The sequence below is a fragment of the Macrotis lagotis genome, chromosome 4 (assembly GCF_037893015.1).
Source record: "Macrotis lagotis isolate mMagLag1 chromosome 4, bilby.v1.9.chrom.fasta, whole genome shotgun sequence".
Taxonomy (NCBI): Eukaryota; Metazoa; Chordata; class Mammalia; order Peramelemorphia; family Peramelidae; genus Macrotis; species Macrotis lagotis.
The window spans coordinates 270,847,572-270,868,559 of record NC_133661.1 but is presented as its reverse complement, the minus strand read 5'-3'; the positions used below and the strand labels follow the sequence as shown (position 1 = coordinate 270,868,559).

General features: G+C 39.6%; 1 protein-coding gene across 2 annotated transcripts in view; it reads left to right on the top strand.

Annotated features, from left to right (window-relative positions):
• The first annotated feature begins 4,960 nt into the window (after positions 1–4,960).
• KLHDC2 (kelch domain containing 2) overlaps positions 4,961–20,988 on the top strand; it is a 29,111-nt gene continuing 13,083 nt past the window's right edge. The window contains exons 1-2 of one of the 2 annotated variants that reach the window (XM_074236011.1): positions 4,962–5,512; positions 13,251–13,330. In XM_074236011.1, coding sequence (XP_074092112.1) covers positions 5,345–5,512; positions 13,251–13,330 — 248 coding nt within the window. In that variant the 5' untranslated portion in view covers positions 4,962–5,344. Of the gene's footprint in view, positions 5,513–13,250; positions 13,331–20,988 lie in introns of both variants that reach the window. The other variant, XM_074236012.1, reaches the window with a different exon arrangement.

Sequence of the window (20,988 nt, the reverse complement as noted above, 5' to 3'; positions counted from 1 at the left end):
ACATTCTAGAAGCAGAGGGCAAAATAGAAATGGAGAGAATCCACTGATCCCCCCCCCCCCCGAGAAAGAGATCCCTAAAAACCAACCCCTAGGAATATTATAGCCAAGTTCCAGAACTCTCAAGTCAAAGAGAAAATATTACAAGCAGCCAGAAGGACACAGTTCAAATATCGTGGAGCTGCAGTCAGGATCACACAGGACTTAGCAGCAACTACATTGGAAGCTCGTAGGGTTTGGAATATAATATACTGGAAGGCAAAAGAGCTTAGAATGCAGCCAAGAATGAACTACCCAGCAAGGCTGAATATCCTCTTCCAGGGAAAAAGATAGACTTTCAATGAACCAGGGGAATTCCAAATGTTCCTTTTGGAATGGCCAGAGCTGAACAGAAGGTTTGATCTTCAGATACAGGACTCAGGTGAAGCATGGAGATTGGAGGAGAAGGGGAAAATATGAGGGACTTAATGATGATGAACTGCATGTATTCCTGTATAGAAAAATGACACTGATAATGCTCATATGAACCTTCTCAATTAACGGAGCAGGTAGAAGGAGCTTTTATAGATGAAACACAGGAGAAAGCTGAATTTGAAGATAAAATATGGTGTAAAAATGGAGTCAATAGAAAAAAAAGGGAAATGTAATGGGAAAAAGAAAAAGGAGAGGGGGGAATAGGCCAAGATATTTAATATAATAAGATTTTTCTTTATTCCAATGAGCTATTGCAATGATATGGAAGGGGGGGAAGGCAAAGGGGAATGAGAGAATCTTCGCTCTCATCAGAGGTGGCTAGGAGAGGAACCAGCATATATACTCAATGGGGTATAGACATCTGGAGTAAGAAGGAGGGGGGAGCAGGGGGAAGGGGTGGGGATGTGAATAAAGGAGGAGAGGGTGGAGCATGGGGGGAAAGTGGTCAGATATAACATTTTCTTTTTTACTTCTTGCAAGGGGCTGGGATTGGAAGGCTTGTCCAGGACCATAGGGCCAGGTGAATTCTGGGCTTAAGGGGTGGTATGGTGGCTCAGGACCTCTTGGCCCCAGGGCCAGGGATCTGTCTGCTGTGCCACTCAGATACCCTACAGCAGAGTCACAGTGAAAGTATAGAGAAAATATAGTACATGGTAGTGGAGAAATAAGAAAGGAGGGAGTTGCGATCAGCAGTGGCAATGGTGGAAAAATATGGAAGTAACTTTTGCGATGGACTTACCATAAAGAATGTGATCCACCCATGACAGAGTTGTTGGTGTTGGAACAAAGACTGAAGCACATTTTTTATTATTATTTGGGGGAGGTGCAGGGCAAATGGGGCTGGGTGGCCTGCCTGGAGTCACATAGCAGGGTGATCTTTGGGTGTCTGAGGCCGGATTTGGACCCGGGTGCTCCTGGCTCAAGGGCCAATGCTCTGTCCGCCACCCAGCCACCCCTACTATTATTCCTATTTTATTTTATTTTATTTTGCGTCTTTTTTTCCCCTTCTTTTTGGTTTTTGCAGGGCCGTGGGGATCGGGTGGCTTGCATGTCACATGGCTGGGTGACTGTTGGGTCTATGGGGCTGGATGTGGGCTCGGGTGCTCATGGCTCCAGGGCTTGTGCTTCAACCATTGTGCCACCTGGCCATACCTACAATTATTACTATTTTTTTTAATTTTAATTTTTTTCTCTCCCCTTTACTTTATCGCTCAAGCAAGTCAATATTCATGGGGGGAGGAGGGGTATTTTGTTTACTCTTAAACAAGAATATTTTATTAATGTAAAAAAACATTTGTACAAAATGAGAATAAAAAAATAAAATAAAGAAAAAAATGCTCTCTTGGTTCTTTTAAAATCTTCTTTGACAAAAATCCTTTCATAATATCTTAAAACAGAGCAATATTCTATTAATATGGTATAAATTGTTCAGCTATTAAGCAATTATTGCCGCCCTCCCCATTAATTTCTAGTTTATAACTACTACCAAATGAGCAGCTATAAATATTTTTGTAAATATAGGTCCTTTTTTCTCTTTTTTTCAACTCTTTGGGGTATAAGCATGTTGTGATGCAGATTCTTCCCCATGGTTAGCATTCCACCATTCAAAATAAGCTTTCTAGGGCAGCTAGGTGGCTCAGTGGATAGAACACTAGCCCTGAAGTCAGGGGGATCTGAGCTCAAATCCAGCCTCAGACACTTAATGATTGTCTAGTGTGTGACCTTGGGCAAGTCACTTAACCCCACTGCCTAAAATAAATAAAAATTTAAAAAAAATACTCTCTTTCTTTGTCCCCTTGCCTCTTCCCCCTTTCCTCCTGCCATTTCTCAGATGGCTTCCTAATCAGAAGCTGGCTTCTCACTTCCTCCAATCAAACTCAAAAATATATAGGTCAATATTTAGGAAATATCTAGAACTGCATAAAACTCAGCCAGAACACCCATAGGCAATAGCAGCATAGGCAACAAAGCCAACCTTCAAAACATTGTGAAAAGAGATTGACCAGGGGCTGCTAGGTGATGCAGTGGATAAAGCACCGGCCCTGTAGTCAGGAGTACCTGGGTTCAATAGCTGTGTGGCCTTGGGCAAGCCACTTAACCCCATTTGCCTTGCAAAAAAAAAAAGAAAAAAGAAAAGAGATTGACCAGTGACAAGAATATCCTTTAAGACTGTCCAGAGGCAGAATGAGTGATTGTAAGAATGGTTGTAAGCTCACTGTGGAACCTTTGGGATCCCTGGAGAAGAACAGTGACCAGTACTGTTGGGACAGTTAGGTGGCAAAGTGGATAGAGCACCAGCTGTGGAATCAGGAGGACCTGAGTTCAAATTTGGCCTCAGATACTTGATACTTATTTGGGCATGTTACTTAACCTTGTTTGCCTTCTCCAGGGCCATCTCCAGTCCTGATTCAAATCTGGCCTTTGGACTCAGATGGCCCTGGGAGAGAAGGTGAGGCTGGTGATTTAGCACAATATTGGTCACTCAAATCTAGTTCACCTGTCTGTCATGATATTACCTCCCTGATTCTTCTTTGAGAATGAAGGACAAACAACAACAACCAGCACAAGCATGCTATAAATATTTTTGTATATAAGAGAACTTTTCTCATATCACTGAAGTGGTCATATATTTGAATTTGCCTTATTTGAAGTGATACTTAAATAAAATATGGTCATTGCTTCCAGTCTGTTAGAGAAATGAGTTAGAATTTGAATAGTGAACTCCTTTGATCAATTAATTCATTATTTGCATTAATTGACACCTATCGCTGAACATTGGGTAATAAATTCAAGGATGAAACAAGGATTTCCATTTTATATTATTAGAAATACTTCAGGGTGGCTAGGTGGTGCAGTAGATAAAAAACTGGACCTGGAGTCAGGAGTACCCGGGTTCAAATCCGGTCTCAGACACTTAATAATTACGTAGCTGTGTGGCCTTGGGCAAGCCACTTAACCCCATTTGCCTTGCAAAAACCTAAAAAAAATACTTCAATAAAGACATGAAAAAAGGAATTGAAAGAATAGCCAAAACAAAGAATATGCAGAGAATAAAAAAAATTTTAAAAAGATCACTTTTTGCAGATGACATAATGATGTACTTAAAGAATCTTAAAGAATCAAGTAAAAAATTCATTCAATTAATAACCAGCAAATAAATACACACAAATCATCAGCATTTTTAATATTTCAACACAGTATGAAGAGATAAATTCCATTAAATATTACCACAATGTATAAACTACTTGGTAGTCTCCCTTCCAAAAAAAGTTAGAATTATATAAATAAAATGACAAATAAATGAGATTGTTTTTTAGGTGTTTTTGCAAGGCAAATGGGGTTAAGTGGCTTGCCCAAGGCCACACAGCTAGGTAATTATTAAGTGTCTGAGACCGGATTTGAGCCGGGTACTCCTGACTCCAGGGCCGGTGCTTTATCCACTTCGCCACCTAGCTGCCCCAGACTATTACTTTTAATTTAGGAAAAAAGACCCATTATCTTATTATGTAGTTTTGCTATCTCTTACACTTTGTTTCTTCCTTAAGGCTATGATTTCTCTGTCATCACATTCAACTTATTTGGAAACAATGTAAAGACTGACAGACTGCCTTCTGTGGGGGGTGGGGGAGGGGAAAATTGTAAAATTTAAAATAAATAAAAATCTTTCTTTTAAAAAAAGAAAAAAGGGGCGGCTAGGTGGCGCAGTGGATAAAGCACCGGCCCTGGAGTCAGGAGTACCCGGCTCAAATCCGGTCTCAGACACTAAATAATTACCTAGCTGTGTGGCCTTGGGCAAGCCACTTAACCCCGTTTGCCTTGCAAAAACACCTAAAAAAAAATGAAGTGTTTGGTGGGAGGGAGTAGAAGGGAGGTGGGCACCTACCTTTCTCAGGAGGTTCAAATGAGTAATCTGTAAAACCCTTGGCATGTACTAGGCTTGTTCCCTCCCCCCTCTGCCAAAGCAGGGACCTGGGGCTGAGTGTCGACTTGTCACAGCCGTGCTCCCTCCCCGAGCCAGCGCAGAGGAGGCTTAGCCCCTCGGGTAGGATAAACTACCCTCTTCTGCTTGTGCAGACCGGCTCGCGCGGCCTCTTCTAGTCTGGGCACCCAGAGGGGGCGCCGGGCCTGGCACAGCGCGGGCTCATTCAGGGCTGCACAGGCGGCTTCCTCGGCCCTCTCAGTGCCCGCTGGCGGCTTCCTCGGCCCTCCTCTTCCTTTGCTTCTCCAAAGAGAGGTCTTGAGGAGCCCCTGCCTCGACCCGCAGCTGCGTCGGCCCTGTCCCTTCCCGGCTCGCACTCTGGCCCCGGTCGGCGCTGGTAAGGTCCCTTCGGCATCCCGGCTCCAGGCTCCTCTCGGCCCAGCCAGGCTTTGGGGGGCGGAGGGCCCTGGAGGACCAACACTGGGGGGCGCTGGCAGCCCCGCTGGGCTTCCGCAGCTGCGTCCGGGGCCGGCCTCGGGAGAAGCTGCGCGTCCCGCTCCGAGGCACAGAGCGGGGGCCGTGCGGCGGAAGCTCGGGCTCGGGCCGGGGCGGTTCTCGCGGGCGAGCCCAGGCCAGGCCGGGCCCTTGACGCTGGCCAGGGCCATCCCAGGGGCGGCCTCGGCGGAGCGGCCCGAGCCAGGGCTTCGGAGCCGAGCGCTCCCGGCACCTGCGGCCCCGGCTCCCTGCCCCTGCCGGCGCAGCCCACGTCCGAGGCCGCCGGCCGGCTCGCGGGGGCCCTGGTGGGGCCGAGGCTGACGCGACTCCGGGGCTAGTGGGCGGTGGGCAGGCCGGGCCCGCGGCCCCCGGCCCGCGGCCCCCGGGGGGGCGCTTGTCTGCGTTCCCTCTCCCCGGGGCCGCCAGACTCAGTGGTTTTTGAACAAAGAACAAACCAAAATGGCTGATGGAGAGGAGGAGGAGCTGCAGGTGGCGGAGCCGCCGCCGGGGCCGGGGCCCGCAGACCAGGAGAGCCCGGAGCTTCTCGAGGCGTCCACTCCAGCCGAGCGCAGCGGCCACGTCGCGGTCAGCGACGGGCAGTACATGCTTGTCTGGGGCGGCTACAAGGTCGGTAACCAAAGCACGGGGCTCGGTGGCCTTGGCCCGGCGCGGCCTCTCCCGGGCTCAGCCCGCTCCCCTCCGGCAGGCCCGCGGGGCCAGACCCTTCCCAGTGATGTTTGTGAAGATGCATAAAATAAAATTGCTAGCTTACAAAGGAAAGTAACCGATTGAAATACACTTTATTTATATACACACGTACACACACACACACACACACACACCCCATATTAATAAATTAGAATCTTAAAACTCCCGTGTTAGGGAGATTTCCCAGAGAGAAGTTTTATTTCTTCTTCCAGCAAGCCAGCATTTGTCAAATGACCACCTGTCAAATGTCTGTGCTGACCGCTGTGTGGGAGGTAGAAGAAATGAAAGGATAAGGGGGAGCAGACAAATATCTACTTTACTGTATACAGAGAATCCAGAGTAGTTTAGTTATATGGGACACAGGGACATCGCAGCTGAGGGAATGGGGGAAGGATTCCTGTAGAAGGAGGCAGAGGTGAGGGGGAGGACGTGCTGGTTTGGGAAATGGCCAAGGCAGGGAGACAGGCATCATGTGTCAGCAACAATGAGAAGGCCAGTTTCCTCAGTTGCATAAAAGGAGGTAGGGGAAGAAGTGTCCAGTGACAAATAAAGATGAGCTTTCTGTGAAGAACCTAAAAATGCTAAACAGAGGAATTTATATTTTATCCCACAAGCAATAGACTGTTGGAATAATGTAATCAGGAGGTGATGAGGATTGAACACTGTGAGTAGGGAGAAGAGGTTGTATGGATGTGATGGTTGAGATGACAAGATTTGACAATCTGGGAAACTGGAAGGAAAGTGGTACCTCTGAGAAAAAGTAAAATCTGGAAGTTGTGAGAGTTGTGGGGTGGGGAGGTGAAGGATGGATGATGAGATCTCTTCTAGCCATGTTGGATTTGCAATTTTTTCCAGGACATCCAATTTGAAATGGCCAGTGGGCAATTGGTGATGAAAGAAAAAAGAATATTTTGTGAAATAACCCATAAGTTGGGGCTTTCAACATGAATGAGGAGCATTCAGTCATGTAGAAGAATAAACTGGTAGAGTCATCAAAACTAAGTGTCTTGGAAGAGAATGATCACCAGGATCAAATACAAGCTAAGTGAGAAGGATGAGGACTGAGAAAAGACATCATATTTTGCAATTAGGAGATTGTTATTAATTTTGGAGAGAGCAATTTCACTTGAGTGATGAGGTCAAAAGCTATAATAGCAACAGGTTGAAGTGTCTTTCCTTTTCTCTTTGGGCACCCTCAGATGTTCTGAGTGCCCAAGGTGAGGGCATATAATATTGTTTTGATCCTGAGGATTGGATTGACAAACAACAACTGTTACTAGCAATTTCTCTTAGCACTTTTAAAATGCTTTCCTGTTAGTCTGGAAAAGCTAGTTTTGGAAATCTTTGACCAATTAAGACCAGTTACACTTGGTATTTCCAGTTTAGTCTAGTATCTCTCTGTCTAAACCCTTCCCTTTTATTAGGGAAGCATCACACATTGTAGGGGATAGAGCACTAGAGTTGGAGCCAGAAAGATGGGTTTAAATCCTGTCTCAGACAGTTAGTAACTGTAACTATTAGTAACAAGTGTCTCTGTCTTAGCTTTAGTTCCAGGTTTACTGTGTAGATAAAATGAAATACCTGTAAAACGCTCTGCAAATTTTAAAGAATGGTAGTGTTGGGCAACTTTTATGGTTTAAATTTAGGACTGAATGCAAGTATTGTGATTCCAATTCCAATATTTTTTTCTATTAAATAGTTGTCAGGGATTTTTCTAAAGTATAGATTTGACCCTACTCAGTTTTAACTCTTAAGATCAAATATATACTTCCCTATTTAGAATTTAAAACCCTTCACAAGTTGACACCGATATGCCTATCCAGTCTTTTTTTATATGTTAACCTCTTCTAGTCTCGGGTCACCCAAATTTGCCTTTTTGATGTTCCTCACAGACAATACTATTCCATTTCCATCTTTGTGTACAATTGGACATCCTTGCTTCCACCTTAAAGTTCAGCTTAGGGCCGTTTCTACAGTAATATTTTTTCTTGACCCCTCCAATTGCTGGTACTTTCTCCCCATAAAATTCCTTTGCATTTATTTTTTATATAATTAAAAGTAGTGTATACAGTGGGTAGAGAACTGATTTTAAAACCTGGGTTCAAGGGGTGGCTAGGTGTCACAGTGGATAAAGCACTGGCCCTGGAGTCAGGAGTACCTGAGTTCAAATCTGGTCTCAGACACTTAATAATTACCTAGCTGAGTGGCCTTGGGCAAGCCACTTAACCCCATTTGCCTTTCACAAAAAAAAACCCTAAAAAAAAAAAACCTTGGGTTCAAATTTGACTTTTTTGATTCTAATGTGGCTTTTGATACAGTTTGTTAATTTCTCAGTGATTTAAGTATCTCTTCTATGAAGTTGCCAAAAAGATACCAACCTGTATTGGTAAAGAAGTTTCCTCACATGAGGAGTTCTTAGTACCAATGAAATTTCTGGTCTGGCCCCTATCCCTATCACTTTATACACACTGTCTTCCCAGATGGAATGTAAATTCTATTCAGAGTAGGGTCTATTTTATTTTTGTGTTTGTATACTTACTACCCAGCAAATAGGTAATAATAATTATTATATAATTGTAATTATAATAATTATATTAATAAATTGAAAGCTGACTTAGAGAATATGAAGAATGTTTTTCTCGTTGTATGATGATCAAATGACTGTCTTGAACTATAATGAAGGTATTTGATCCCAGTGTGATTAGAACTAAGGTCTTGAGGGGTGGCTAGGTGGTGCAATGGATAGAGCACTGGCCCTGGAGTCAGGAGTACCTGAGTTCAAATGTGGCTTCAGACACTTAATAATTACCTAGCTGTGTGGCCTTGAGCAAGCCACTTAACCCCACTGCCTTGCAAAAATCTAAACAACAACAACAACAACAACAACAACAACAACAACAAAAGAACTAAGGTCTTGGAACTGAGCTATTTTGTTCCCATTTTGACCCTGGTCAGTGGCCATAGGTTGTTGTCATAATGCCACCTATCTCTCCCAGATATGTACCTTTGATGACAAGGTCAGGCTCACAAAAGATATAAATAGAACATCAAAAATCTACCACAGGGGCGGCTAGGTGGCGTAGTGGATAAAGCACCAGCCTTAGAGTCGGGAGTACCTGGGTTCAAATCTGGTCTCAGACACTTAATAATTACCTAGCTGTGTGGCCTTGGGCAAGCCACTTAACCCCATTTGCCTTGCAAAAAATCTAAAAAAAAAAAATCTACCACAAATGCTAGGGGAAAAAGCACAAATTCTAAAAATGTTGTTATTAAAGTCTTCCTTTTGTAAGAAAATGAATTTTTTACTTATGTTGTTTTCAGTTAATGAAGTTCCAGTTTTTCACCTTTCTATCTCCCTATCCCTTCATTTGAAAATGTGAGGGAAAAAATTCTTGTAACAAGTTACTGTGTATAGTCAAGCAAAATTTATTCCTAATTTGGCCACAATAGTCAGTATAAAAGCAGTTATGAAGTGCCTACTATTTGCCAGGCATTGTGTGCTAAGCACTGGAAATTCAAAGAAAGGCATAAAACACAATCCCTCTTCTCGGGGAGCTCACAGTCTGATTGCAGAGTCAACTGGCAAACAACTTTATCTCAAGATATAGACAAAATAAACTGAACATAATCTCAGAGGGAAGGCATTATTAGCTTTCAGGGGGACTGATAAAGGCTTTTACCAAGAGATGAAATTTACCTAGAATAGAAGGAAATCAGGGAATCTAAAAGAGGGAGATGTGGCCAGAGCACATTCTATATATGGGGAACAGCCCAGAGTCAAGAGTGTTTAATAACAAGGAGACCAGTGTCGCAGTAAGGAGGAAGGGGTGTAAGATGATTGGAAAGATTTGGGAGGGGGAGGTGTGCTAATAGAGGTTTAAAAGTCAAAAAGAAGGTTTTACATCTGATCTTGCAGGTGCTAAGGAGTCATTGGAGTATACAGATGGTGGGGGCATGAGGAAACTGGTCAGATCTACACTTCAGGAAGGTCATTTTGGGAAAGATACTAATGTGGGGAGAGACTTGAGGTAGAGAGACCAACTAGCAGACTATTTCAGAAATCTGGGTGTGAGATGATGAGGACTTGCACTAGGGTGATTGGAGTGTTAGAAGAGATAAAGAGACATATTGTAGAAAAATTAGCATTACTTGGCTTCTAACAGTGTATGGGATGTGAGAAAGAATGACACCTAGATTGTTAGCCTGGATTAATTGGAGGATGGTTATGAAAGGAAATTTTTTCTTTTTTAGGTTTTTGCAAGGCAAATGGGGTTAAGTGGCTTGCCCAGGGTCACACAGCTAGGTAATTATTAAGCGTCTGAGACCGGATTTGAACCCAGGTACTCCTGACTCCAAGGCCGGTGCTTTATCCACTATGCCACCTAGCCACCCTATTTTGAGTTTTACAATTTTTTTTCCTAATCTTATTCCCTACCCCCCACAGAAGGCAGTTTGTCAGTCTTTACATTGTTTCAGTGGTATACATTGATCTAAGTTGAGTGTGATGAGAGAGAAATCATATCCTTAAGGAAGAAACATAAAGTATAAGAGATTGCAAGATCAGACAATAAGATATCAGTTTTTTTTCTAAATTTAAGGTAATAGTCCTTGGTCTTTGTTCAAACTCCACAGTTGTTTCTCTGGATACAGATGGATGCAGAGAGCCCCAAATTGTCCCTGATTGTTGCACTGATGGAATGAGTGAGTCCATCAAAGTTGAACATTACCCCCATGTTGCTGTTAGGGTGTACAGTGTTTTTCTGGTTCTGCTCATCTCACTCAGCATCAGTTCATGCAAATCCCTCCAGGCTTCCCTGAATTCCCATCCCTTCTGGTTTCTAATAGAACAGTAGTGTTCCATGACATACATATACCACAGTTTGCTAAGCCATCCCCCAATTGAAGGGCATTTACTTGATTTCCAATTCTTTGCCACCATAAACAGGGCTGCTATGAATATTTTTGTACAAGTGATGTTTTTACCCTTTTTCATCATCTCTTCAGGGTATAGACCCAGTAGTTGTATTGCTGGATCAAAGGGTATGCACATTTTTGTTGCCCTTTGGCCATAATTGCAAGTTTCTCTCCAGAAAGGTTGAATGAATTCACAGCTCCACCAACAATGTAATAGAGGCAGATTTCCCACAATCCTTCCAACAATGATCATTATCCTTTCTGGTCATATTGGCCAGTCTGAGAGGTATGAGGTGGTATCTCAGAGAACCTTTAATTTGCATTTCTCTAATAAGTAATGATTTAGAGCAATTTATGAAAGGAAATCTTAAGGGAAAAGTTAATTAGTTCAGTTTTGGACCTGGTGAATTAAGGATGTCTATGAAACACATAGTTTAAAGTATCTAGTTGGCAAGTGGAGGTAATACTCTAGCAGTCAGGATAGAAATTAGGGCTGGACAAGTAGATCTGAGAATCATAAGGTTTTGTTTTATTGTCTAACTCTGTGACCCCAGTTAGGGTTTTCTTGGCAAAGATACTGGAGTGGCTTACCATTTTCTTCTCCTGCTCATTTCATAGTTGGGGAAACTGAGACAAATGGGGTTAAATGACTTGCATAGCGTCACAGAGCTAGTAGATGTTTGGGGTCAAATTTGAATTCAGGTCCTCCAGATTTCAGGCCTGTGCTCTTTCTACTCTTGACACCAGAATCATCAAGGAAGAGATTGATAGTTTCAGAGACTGAAGAGAGATCAAGAAGAATGAAGACTAAGAAAAGGTTATTAAGTTTGGCAATTAGATCATTGGTAACTAGAGAGAGCAGCTAGGTGGTGCATTGGTTAGAGTGCTGCTAGTCCTGGATTCAGGAAATCTGGCCTCAGACACTTTGACCCTAAGAGTAGACAGTCTTTTCAAGGATGTTGAAAAACCTCAGAATGGAGGAGAAATATAAAATAACTATTAAGTTTGGATAGATTAAGTAACAGTATTTTTTAAAATTTATTTATTTTTGATTTTTACAATTTTCCCCTAATCTTGCTTCCCTCCCCCGCCCACAGAATGCAGTCTGATAGTCTTTACATTGTTCCATGCTATACATTGATAAAATTGAATATGTTGAGAGAAAGAGCATATCCTTAAGGAAATATATATATGATAGCAAAATTACATAAGATAACCTTTTTTTCCTTTTAAATTTAAATTAAAGGTCTTTGTCTAAACTCCACAATTCTTTCTTTGGATACAAATGATATTCTCCATACCCTAAAATTGTGCCTGATTGTTGCACTGATGAAAGGAGCAAGTCCGTTAAAGTTGATCATCAACCCCATGTTGCTGTTATGGTGTACAACATTCTCCTGGTTTTGCTAATCTTGCTCAGCATCAGTTCATGCATATCCTTCCAGGCTTCCCTGAATTCCCATCCCTCCTGGTTTCTATCCGAACAATAGTGTTCCATAACATACATAAACCATAGTTTGTTCAGCCATTCCTCAATTGATGGACATTCACTCAATTTCCAATTCTTTGCCACCACAAACAGGGCTACTATGAATATTTTTGTACAAGTGATGTTTTTACCCTTTTTCATGATCTCTTCAGGATATAGACCCATAGTGGTATTGCTGGATCAAAAGACTGAGAGTATTTTTGAGGATAGGAAGATGAGGGTGTGTAGACAGTAGGGAAGTGTCCAGCAGACAAATAAGTGATAGAAGAGAAATGAGAGAGTGAAATTAATAGGACAATCTGCTGAAGAAGACAGCCTGGAATATGATCTTTCATGCATGTCAAAGGGCAAGGAGAAGGGCTACTTCCTGTGGGACACAGGGGATGAAAGTAGAGAGACTGACCAAAAGCATCTGATGGTAAATGAGAGGCAACTCTGGGTGGATGGTTTACTTTTCAAGTCAAGAGTCTCTGCTGAGAGCATGAGGAGAGAAAGAATAATGGGAGATTTGAAGAGGGATGCCAAGGTTTGGGAAAGCCTCTGTGATTAGTGGGATAGTTATTTGATTAGAGAACTGTAAAAGTATTGTCTTCCACTGAGGATCCACTTGGCATTAGATGGCATAAATTTGTAATGGGGGAAATTGGTACATCTTCCTTCATTAGCAGAAAATGTATAAGTACAAAGACAAAAAATAGGATTTTTAAAAATTTAAATTTATTTATTTTTCTAACTATAAGCAAAGGTAATTTTCAGTATTCATTTTTTGTAAGATTTTAAGTTCCATATTTTTCTCCCTCCCCTCTCTCCTTGACAGTGAGTAATCTGATATAGTTTTTATATATATAATTATGTAAAACATTTAACACAATAGATTTTTTTAATTAAAGATTTTATTTATTTTGAGTTTTATAATTTTTCTCCCATCTTACTACCCTCCCCCCACCCCCACAGAAAGTAATTTGTTTCCATGTTGTACATTGATCCAAATTGAATAACAGAATAGAATTTTAATGTATTTCTGAGACCTTTATGTCTCCAATTCATAGGATCTTTCAACTCATGATAAATGCTGAATTTTGAAGGTTAGCTTATCACTATGTGATAAAATGTTACTATTATTTTTTAAGAAATCTTATCAAAACTTATGTGCAAAATGAAACAAAATAATACTTATTTAAGATACAAATTTACAAATGCTTGGTATCTTTGAAATTGATACTTTTGTATGTGTATGTGTGTATTTTTTTTTAGAATGCTCAAGTCAGAGGATTTTATGATTTTTATCTACCTAGAGATGAAATATGGATCTACAACATGGAGACTGGAAGATGGTAATTTTAAATATTATTTGAAAATGGGGTCAGGAATTAAAATTAATATAAGCTTTTAAAGGGAAAAACAGCTATATAGAAATTCCACTAAATTCCTCTAATGAAATTCTCATTATGGATTATACTAAATTAATATGATTTAGAAAATCATTTATGTGTGTGTGTGATTCTTACAGAATCTTAAGAAGTGACTCTAGGGGGCAGCTAGGTGGAGCAATGAATAGAGCACTTGGCCCTGGGGTCAGGAGTACCTGGGTTCAAATTCTGCCTCAGACACTTAATAATTACCTAGCTGTGTGACCTTGGGTAAGCCACTTAACACCATTTGCCTTACAAAAACCTTAAAAAAAAAAGAGGCCAGAAGCTTAGGACTCCTTAGAATAATGTTTTTAAAGGCAAAATATTATATGCATGTGATTGTAAAGGAAACCAATAGTATTGAAATACAGTTACTAAAATATTTTCCTTTACAATTCATAGATCTTAATACCTTTTGCTCTAGACTTTGGTTCCTCCTGATTTGAAGACTTTACTTGAGGGTTCCATTACGGTATTAGAGACAATTTACATCTGGAGATGAAAACTGTTTTTAAAAGTTATATCTAGATTGTATAATCTTGTACAAGCAATATTAAGTGAGGGTATCATGAATGAAAATAATTCAGTTTCTTCTTGCTAGGAAAATAGAAGTTGTATGTTTTTTTATTGAGTTTAATGGAACTTTAACTTTTTTTCTTGTAATTTATAATCCTCTTTATATAAAATTTCAAATAAACTCTTACAAAAAGGGACATTAAAAGAGGTATTATTGTTGACCTAAATTAGTGTCCAATAGTTATTATTGCAGTATAAATCGATTTGAAAAAATTAGCATGTTTCTCAAAATTGTTGCAGTTTACTCTGTCAACCAGACAGACCCAGCCTCTAACCTGTGGTGTCCAGAGCTTGATAGGCAGGCTAGGGACAGGGGAATCAGAAATCAAACAGAAGTGAGGGAATGACTTGTGAGCAAATGGGGTTAAAGTGGTTTGCCCAAGGCCACACAGCTAGGTAATTATTTAGTGTCTGAGACCGGATTTGAACCCAGGTACTCCCGACTCCAGGGCTGGTGCTCTATCCACTGCGCCACCTAGCTGCCCCCGTGAGCAAATCTTAATAGTTACACTGATGATTGCCCAATGAGCCTTAGCCCTAACAATGATGGGTAAGAGTACTAGTGTAACAAGTTGGATTCTTAGCAGGGCTTCGTGACCAAAATATGGATACAACAGGAGCCCAGAAAATACCTGGTGCTGGTCAAAGCATAATAATTATATAAAATAATTCTGGAATTTGGCTATGACTGAGTTAATTCACAGGATGAGTGCAAAATTGTTGTTATGCCAAGCTCAGGATATAGTTTGCTTGTTGGGCCTTAGGTCTGGAAAACAATGTGTCTCCTGATATCTTCACAAATCATTTTCAGTTACATCTGGTCTTTTGTGACCTTATTTAAGGTTATCTTGGCAGAGTACTACAGTGATTTGCCATTTCCTTCTCCAGCTCATTTTATAGATGAGGAAATTGAGGCAAACTGGGTTCAGTGACTTGCCCAGAATTATCTAGCTAGTGTCTGAGGCTAGTTTGGAACTCAAGACCTTCTTAATTTCAGGCCTGGCATTCTAGCTACTATCTTATGTAGCTCACCCAAATTTCTTTCTATTCTATTGTATTTCTATTTTTCAAAATAATATAGTGATAATATTTTGGAGTTTATAAATTTGTTTTATGGAAAGCTCTGTAGCATAGGATTTACAACACAGGATTCACATGAAAACCCTCTTTCTGGATTTTTTTCTTATATTTGTCTGAAATCTGTCAGCAACTTATGTTGTTCATGTTAAAGAGGAATTAAATTTGTTTTGCTTGATTTTATTTATTTGGTTTTAATTGATATTTTTCCAGATACAATGTTATGAACATTTTTCAACATTCATCCATATGCATATTTTTAAGTTACATAGTTTCCTTCCACCCACTCTTTCTGCCCTCAGCAGCTAATAGTCAGGTGAATAATGTACATGCTTGCTTATGTTAAACTTCTTTACAGATTAGTCATTTTTGGTATGAGGAATTAGGGCTAAGGGAAAAGAGCAAAAACCATTATATAGGAAAGAATTACATAAGAGAAGTTTTTTGAAAAGTGGATGTAGGGACAGCTGGATGGCAGAGTGGATAGAGCACCAGACCTGGAGTCGGGAGAACCTGAGTTCAAATCCGGCCTCAGACATTTAATAATTACCTAGCTGTGTGACCTTGGGCGAGTTACTTAACCCCATTGCCTTGCAAAAAATAAAAAAAAAAACAAAATAAAACAAAACAAAACAAGAAAAGTGAATGTAGTGTTCTTCAGATTCTGAAGGTATTTTTGTTTTTGTTTTGCTTTGTTTTTCTTTCTCTGGATGGGGAGGATAGCATTATTCATAGCTAGTCTAGGGTTTTCCTAGCTCTCTGAACTGTTGAGAGGAACTGCATCCATCAAGCTTGATCAACTCACAATTTGTTGTAAATGTGTAGAATGTTCTCTTGGTTCTAGACAACAGAAATAGGAACAGTAGTTGAAGGTACAAAAAAGCACATATAATTTAAACTTGATATAAAGAAATTCTTCCTAGCACGTATCCAAAAGTTAAGTGGGCTACTTTGGAAGGAAACTGGTTCCCTGGCCTTTAAACAAAAAATGAATAGACTCTTGTCACTTGTACATCTTGGACTAGATGCCTTTGAGTTTCTTTCCAATTCTAATATTGTAATTTTGTTTTATTAAAATAAATTTAAAAGAGAATGAACCTTTGATTATCTCTTATCCCTTTCCTCTATAAAATGTTGTAAAATGTTTTATACCTCTTGTCACCAAATAACAGTATTTTTTATTTTCATTCAGTGGAATATTTTGGAGTCAGAAAGATCTGAGTTTGAATTCTGCCTCAGTCTCTTAGCTTATGATCATGACCAAGTTACTTCACTGTGCTGTGCCTCAGTATTCTGATATCTAAGTTTTAGAGGTTTGAACTCAATAAACCAATTTGAACTCATTTTGAATTCCCAGCTCTTAATCTATGACCCTGTGATCTTTGCTTAACAAGTTAGGAGTAGGGGGCGGCTAGGTGGCGTAGTGGATAAAGCACTGGCCTTGGAGTCAGGAGTACCTGGGTTCAAATCCAGTCTCAGACACTTAATAATTACCTAGCTGTGTGGCCTTGGGCAAGCCACTTAACCCCATTTGCCTTGCCAAAAAACCTAAAAAAACAAACCAAACCCCAAAAACAAGTTAGGAGAAGGGAGTGGTGGGGTAAAGGTATCTATTAGATTGTACGCAAACAGCTGACTCGTTGATAACTCCCACATCAATAATATACCTTTTTCTGACTGTTAATGTCTAATCTATTTCTTTGTATATATGTGTGTTTGATTCCATTATGTCATGTATGTACTCATTCTTTTTTTGAAGAAAATATTCATAATCTAATGGCTTCAGGGGAGTTTGTAAGTCTCCCTTTCCTTCTTTCTGAATAGTACTTTTCCTATATGTATATTGCCATCCTTACCTTTTCCTACCTCAGCATTTAAGTTACAGAGAATCAGAGTGTGTTGAAGTAATTTGGGGAAACTTGCTGAATTTTGTTTAAAAATTTTCTACCTTTTCATCCTCAGCACTGATGGTGTTACGTAAACTCATTCAAGAATGACAAATTTAAATAGATTGAGCTCTTCTAGACGTCTTTGGATCCTGTCACTGAACAGGGAATCTCACATTTAGAGTACAAATAGTGAAGTTAACTGTAATTCTTAGCACCCTCTGTCTTCATTCCCATCATTCTTTCAAATAGTCAGTAAACAAATATTAATGTTCCAGGAACAACTAGGAACAACTGTGGATAAAACCTGGAGTCAGGAAGACCTGAGTTCAATTCCAGCCTCAGACACTTACTAGCTGTGTGATCCTGGATAATCACTTAACTATTGTTTGCCTTAATTCAGTGGAGAAGGAAATGGAAAATCATTCCAGTATCTTTGTCAGGAAAACCAGTGGTTCTATTGGCATACTATAGTCCATGGGATCACAGAAATAGTCAGACATGACTGAACAACAGCAGTGTTGGGCTAAACACTGGAGGGACTAAAAAAAGGTAAAAGAGGAGCTCACAGTCTAATAGGGGGACTCGAAATGCAAATAACTGGACAACAGGCTGTATGCTGAATAAATTGGGAATACTCACCAGAGGGAAGCCATTAGAATTTAGAGTTCTCCTGCAAAGGGTTCTTGTAGAAGATGGGATTTTTAACTGGGATTTGAAGAAAGCCAGAGAGGGAGTATCTTTTTTTGAGGAAATCAGTGTCATTGGTTTGAAGAGACTATGATTGGGAATAAATAATGTAAGAAGACTAGAAAGGTGAGCTGCAAGTGAAGAAAGGGTTTGATTATCAGATTTTCTATTTGATCCTAGAGGTATGACACAATACCACAATAAATTATTCATTAAAATTAGGAAAAGGCTTGTTATTAATATGGGAGTTATCAACGAGTCAGCTGTCTGTGTACAATCTAATAGATACCTTTACCCCACCACTCCCTGCTCCTAACTTGTCAAAGCAAAGATCACAGTATCATAGATTTAGATGTATTTATATGAACATCTGGTAGTTCAAACTGAGTTTAAATTGGGTTATTGAATTCAAACCTGTAAATCTTAGAGATTGGAATACTGAGGCACAGCAAGGTGAAGTATCTTGGTCAGGGTCCCAAGGTAAGTAGGGGAGTGATCCAATCAGACCTGTACTTTAAGATGATCTCTTTTTTTTTTTTAAGGTTTTTGCAAGGCAGATGGGGTTAAGTGGCTTGCCCAAGGCCACACAGCTAGGTAATTATTAAGTATCTGAGACCGGATTTGAACCCAGGTACTCCTGACTCCAGGGCCGGTGCTCTACCACTGTGCCACCTAGCTGCCCCAAGATGATCTCTTAAACTGAGAAGAGAATCACCTGAAGGGGGAAGAGATTTAAAAGGTCATGCAGACCAAACATCAGATTATTAATTGTTCAGACATCATGTAATGAGATCCTACCCTAAACTGGTTACAATACCAGAGAAGATAATATTACAAAGATAAAATCAAGAGATCTTGCAACAAATTGGATAAAGGAAGTAAGTGACAATAAAAAGTTGAGGTTGATTCCTGGGGTGTGCTTTAATGAGTGACAGTATAGTGGCACCTTGGCAGTAATACAGAAATTTGGAAGGGTAGAACATTTATTAGGGAGAAAGAAGCCACCATCACTATAAAAATAAGAGAGGATTGACCAGGAATGAGGACCATTTTGTTTTTCTTTTGAGTTTCCTTGGCCAAAAAAATGCTTCATGGAGAGGGCTAGCCCACTGATAAGTCTGTTTATTTAACTAGGTTGGTTCATGGGAAATGGTCTCAATCTATTGCCTAGGGTCCATTTAAATCCTTTCCCCACAGTAGATGTCAGAGCTTATGATATACTTTCAGGAACTTAGAGTCACCTCCACACCCTGATAAGGGACTAGAGTGGGGACCACTCAGACTTTTTTGTTTGTTTTTGAATGTTATTTTTTCAAATTCTTGTAAAGATAGTTTTCACCATTCATCTTTGTGACCTTTTGAGTTTCATATTTTTTTACTTTCTCTCCCTTCTTCTTTCCCTATTAGTGTAATCTAATATACATATACAATTATATTTAATGTATTTCCATTTTAGTCTTGTGAAAGAAGAATTAGAACTAAAGGGAAAAAAAACACGAGAAAAAATAAATATAAAACAAATTTTAAAAAGTGAAAATAGTATGCTTTGGTCTGCATTCAGACTCCATATCTTTTTCTCCGGGTGTGGATGGCATTTTCTATCATAAGTTTCTTAGAATTGTCCTTGATCACTGTGTTAATGTATACAATGCTTTCCTGGTTCTGTTTACTTCATTATCAGTTCATGCAAGTCTTTCCAAACCCTGCACACTTATGATTTCTTATAGAACAATAATCCCATCACATTCATGTACTGTAATTTGTTAAGCCACTTTTCCACTTTCCAGTTGCCAATTCTTTGCCACTACAGAAAGAGCTATCATAAATATTTTTGTACATGTGGGTCTTTTCCCCTTTTTTTAATGATCTCTATGGGATATATACCTAGTAAGGATCACTCAATCTTGAATTATTTTAAAGAGTAATTCATTATGAAAAATGGGAAATGTAAAATAGAAATGACATCAATATAGGTTTTTATATAGAGGTTTAACCCACGTAAATGATCAAAAAAAAGAAAGAAAAAAATAAAAAAAGACCTAAAAAAAGTCAGAAATGGTTTAGTTTAGTATAACTTACTTCCCTATTGGAGAAATACTGGTCATAAGTAACAGAGTTGAATATGGACTCATCCTATAGATTCCACTATAAAAATTATGCCAAAAGAAACCTTATACCATACCAAATGATGATGATAAGAAATTGAATAATATTGGATAAGAAATCCCATGAAAGACTACTTGAAATAACTTGATCTACTCAAGATTTGTATAAAGTCACGAGAAGCCTACAGAGAATGGAAAAGAAGGCTAGCCACAAAGCTTAGCCAAAAACAAGATTCCTGACACTAGTAGAGATGAGTCAGAGACATGTGTTTATGAAGGCTTTAAAGGGGGAAGGGTATTTTAGAGTAGTTTGAAGGACTCAAAAGTTACTAGGAGCAGAAAATTTCAGGGACAACTCAGATTCAAGGCTTCAAGGGGTCCCTAGTATTATTTTCTGAAATATTAGGCAGAGGGCCTGCATATCAGTACTCTGAATATAAGAGAATCATGGGAGCCAGGTGATTCAAATTGAGAGGGTAGAGTAGGGGGAGGCTGAGCATTCCACCCAAAAATACAGTTGAAGATAGGTGTGCCTGGCACCAGCTCAAAGTCCCAATTTAAGAATTAAGACTGGAGAGATAGGCAAACTAAAGAAGATACAGTTCACTATAAAGAATTAAAATATATATTGAAATAACCTAATCCAACCTAGGAAGAAAGTATCTCCATAATAACTATTTAATAGGGACTCAAAGAGAAATGTGGCTTTTCCATAAGGACTACATAAATACTTGGAAAAAATTAAAAGATAAAAAATTAAATCAAGCTCTTGAGGAAGGGAGAATCTTCATTCTTAGAACAGAAAATGACCCAAATAACAGACTCACTGACAACTAAGATAGAACAAATAGAAATCAGTGATTCAAGAAATATTAGAACAAAATCAAAATATTGAAAAGAAAGAAGATAGTGCTGTCTACTATCAAAAACTGACCTGGAAAATAGGGCAAAAAAAGATAATTTAAAAATCATTTGGATTCCTTGAAAAGCATGATTTAAAAGAAAGTCTGTTTCATAAATGAAAACTGCCCAAGTACATAGAGAAAAGTGAAAATAGAAAGAATCCACCAACCACTTCCTTAAAAGAAACCCCCCAAATGACCCTTTTGAAATGTCATAGCCAAAATCTAGTGTGCCTATGCCAAGGAAAATATGCTTCAGAGATCTAGAAAGGAAGCAATTCAAGTACTAAGGAACTAAGCCATATCACATAAACCTATTCTATTCTTTTCTAATATAACTGAGA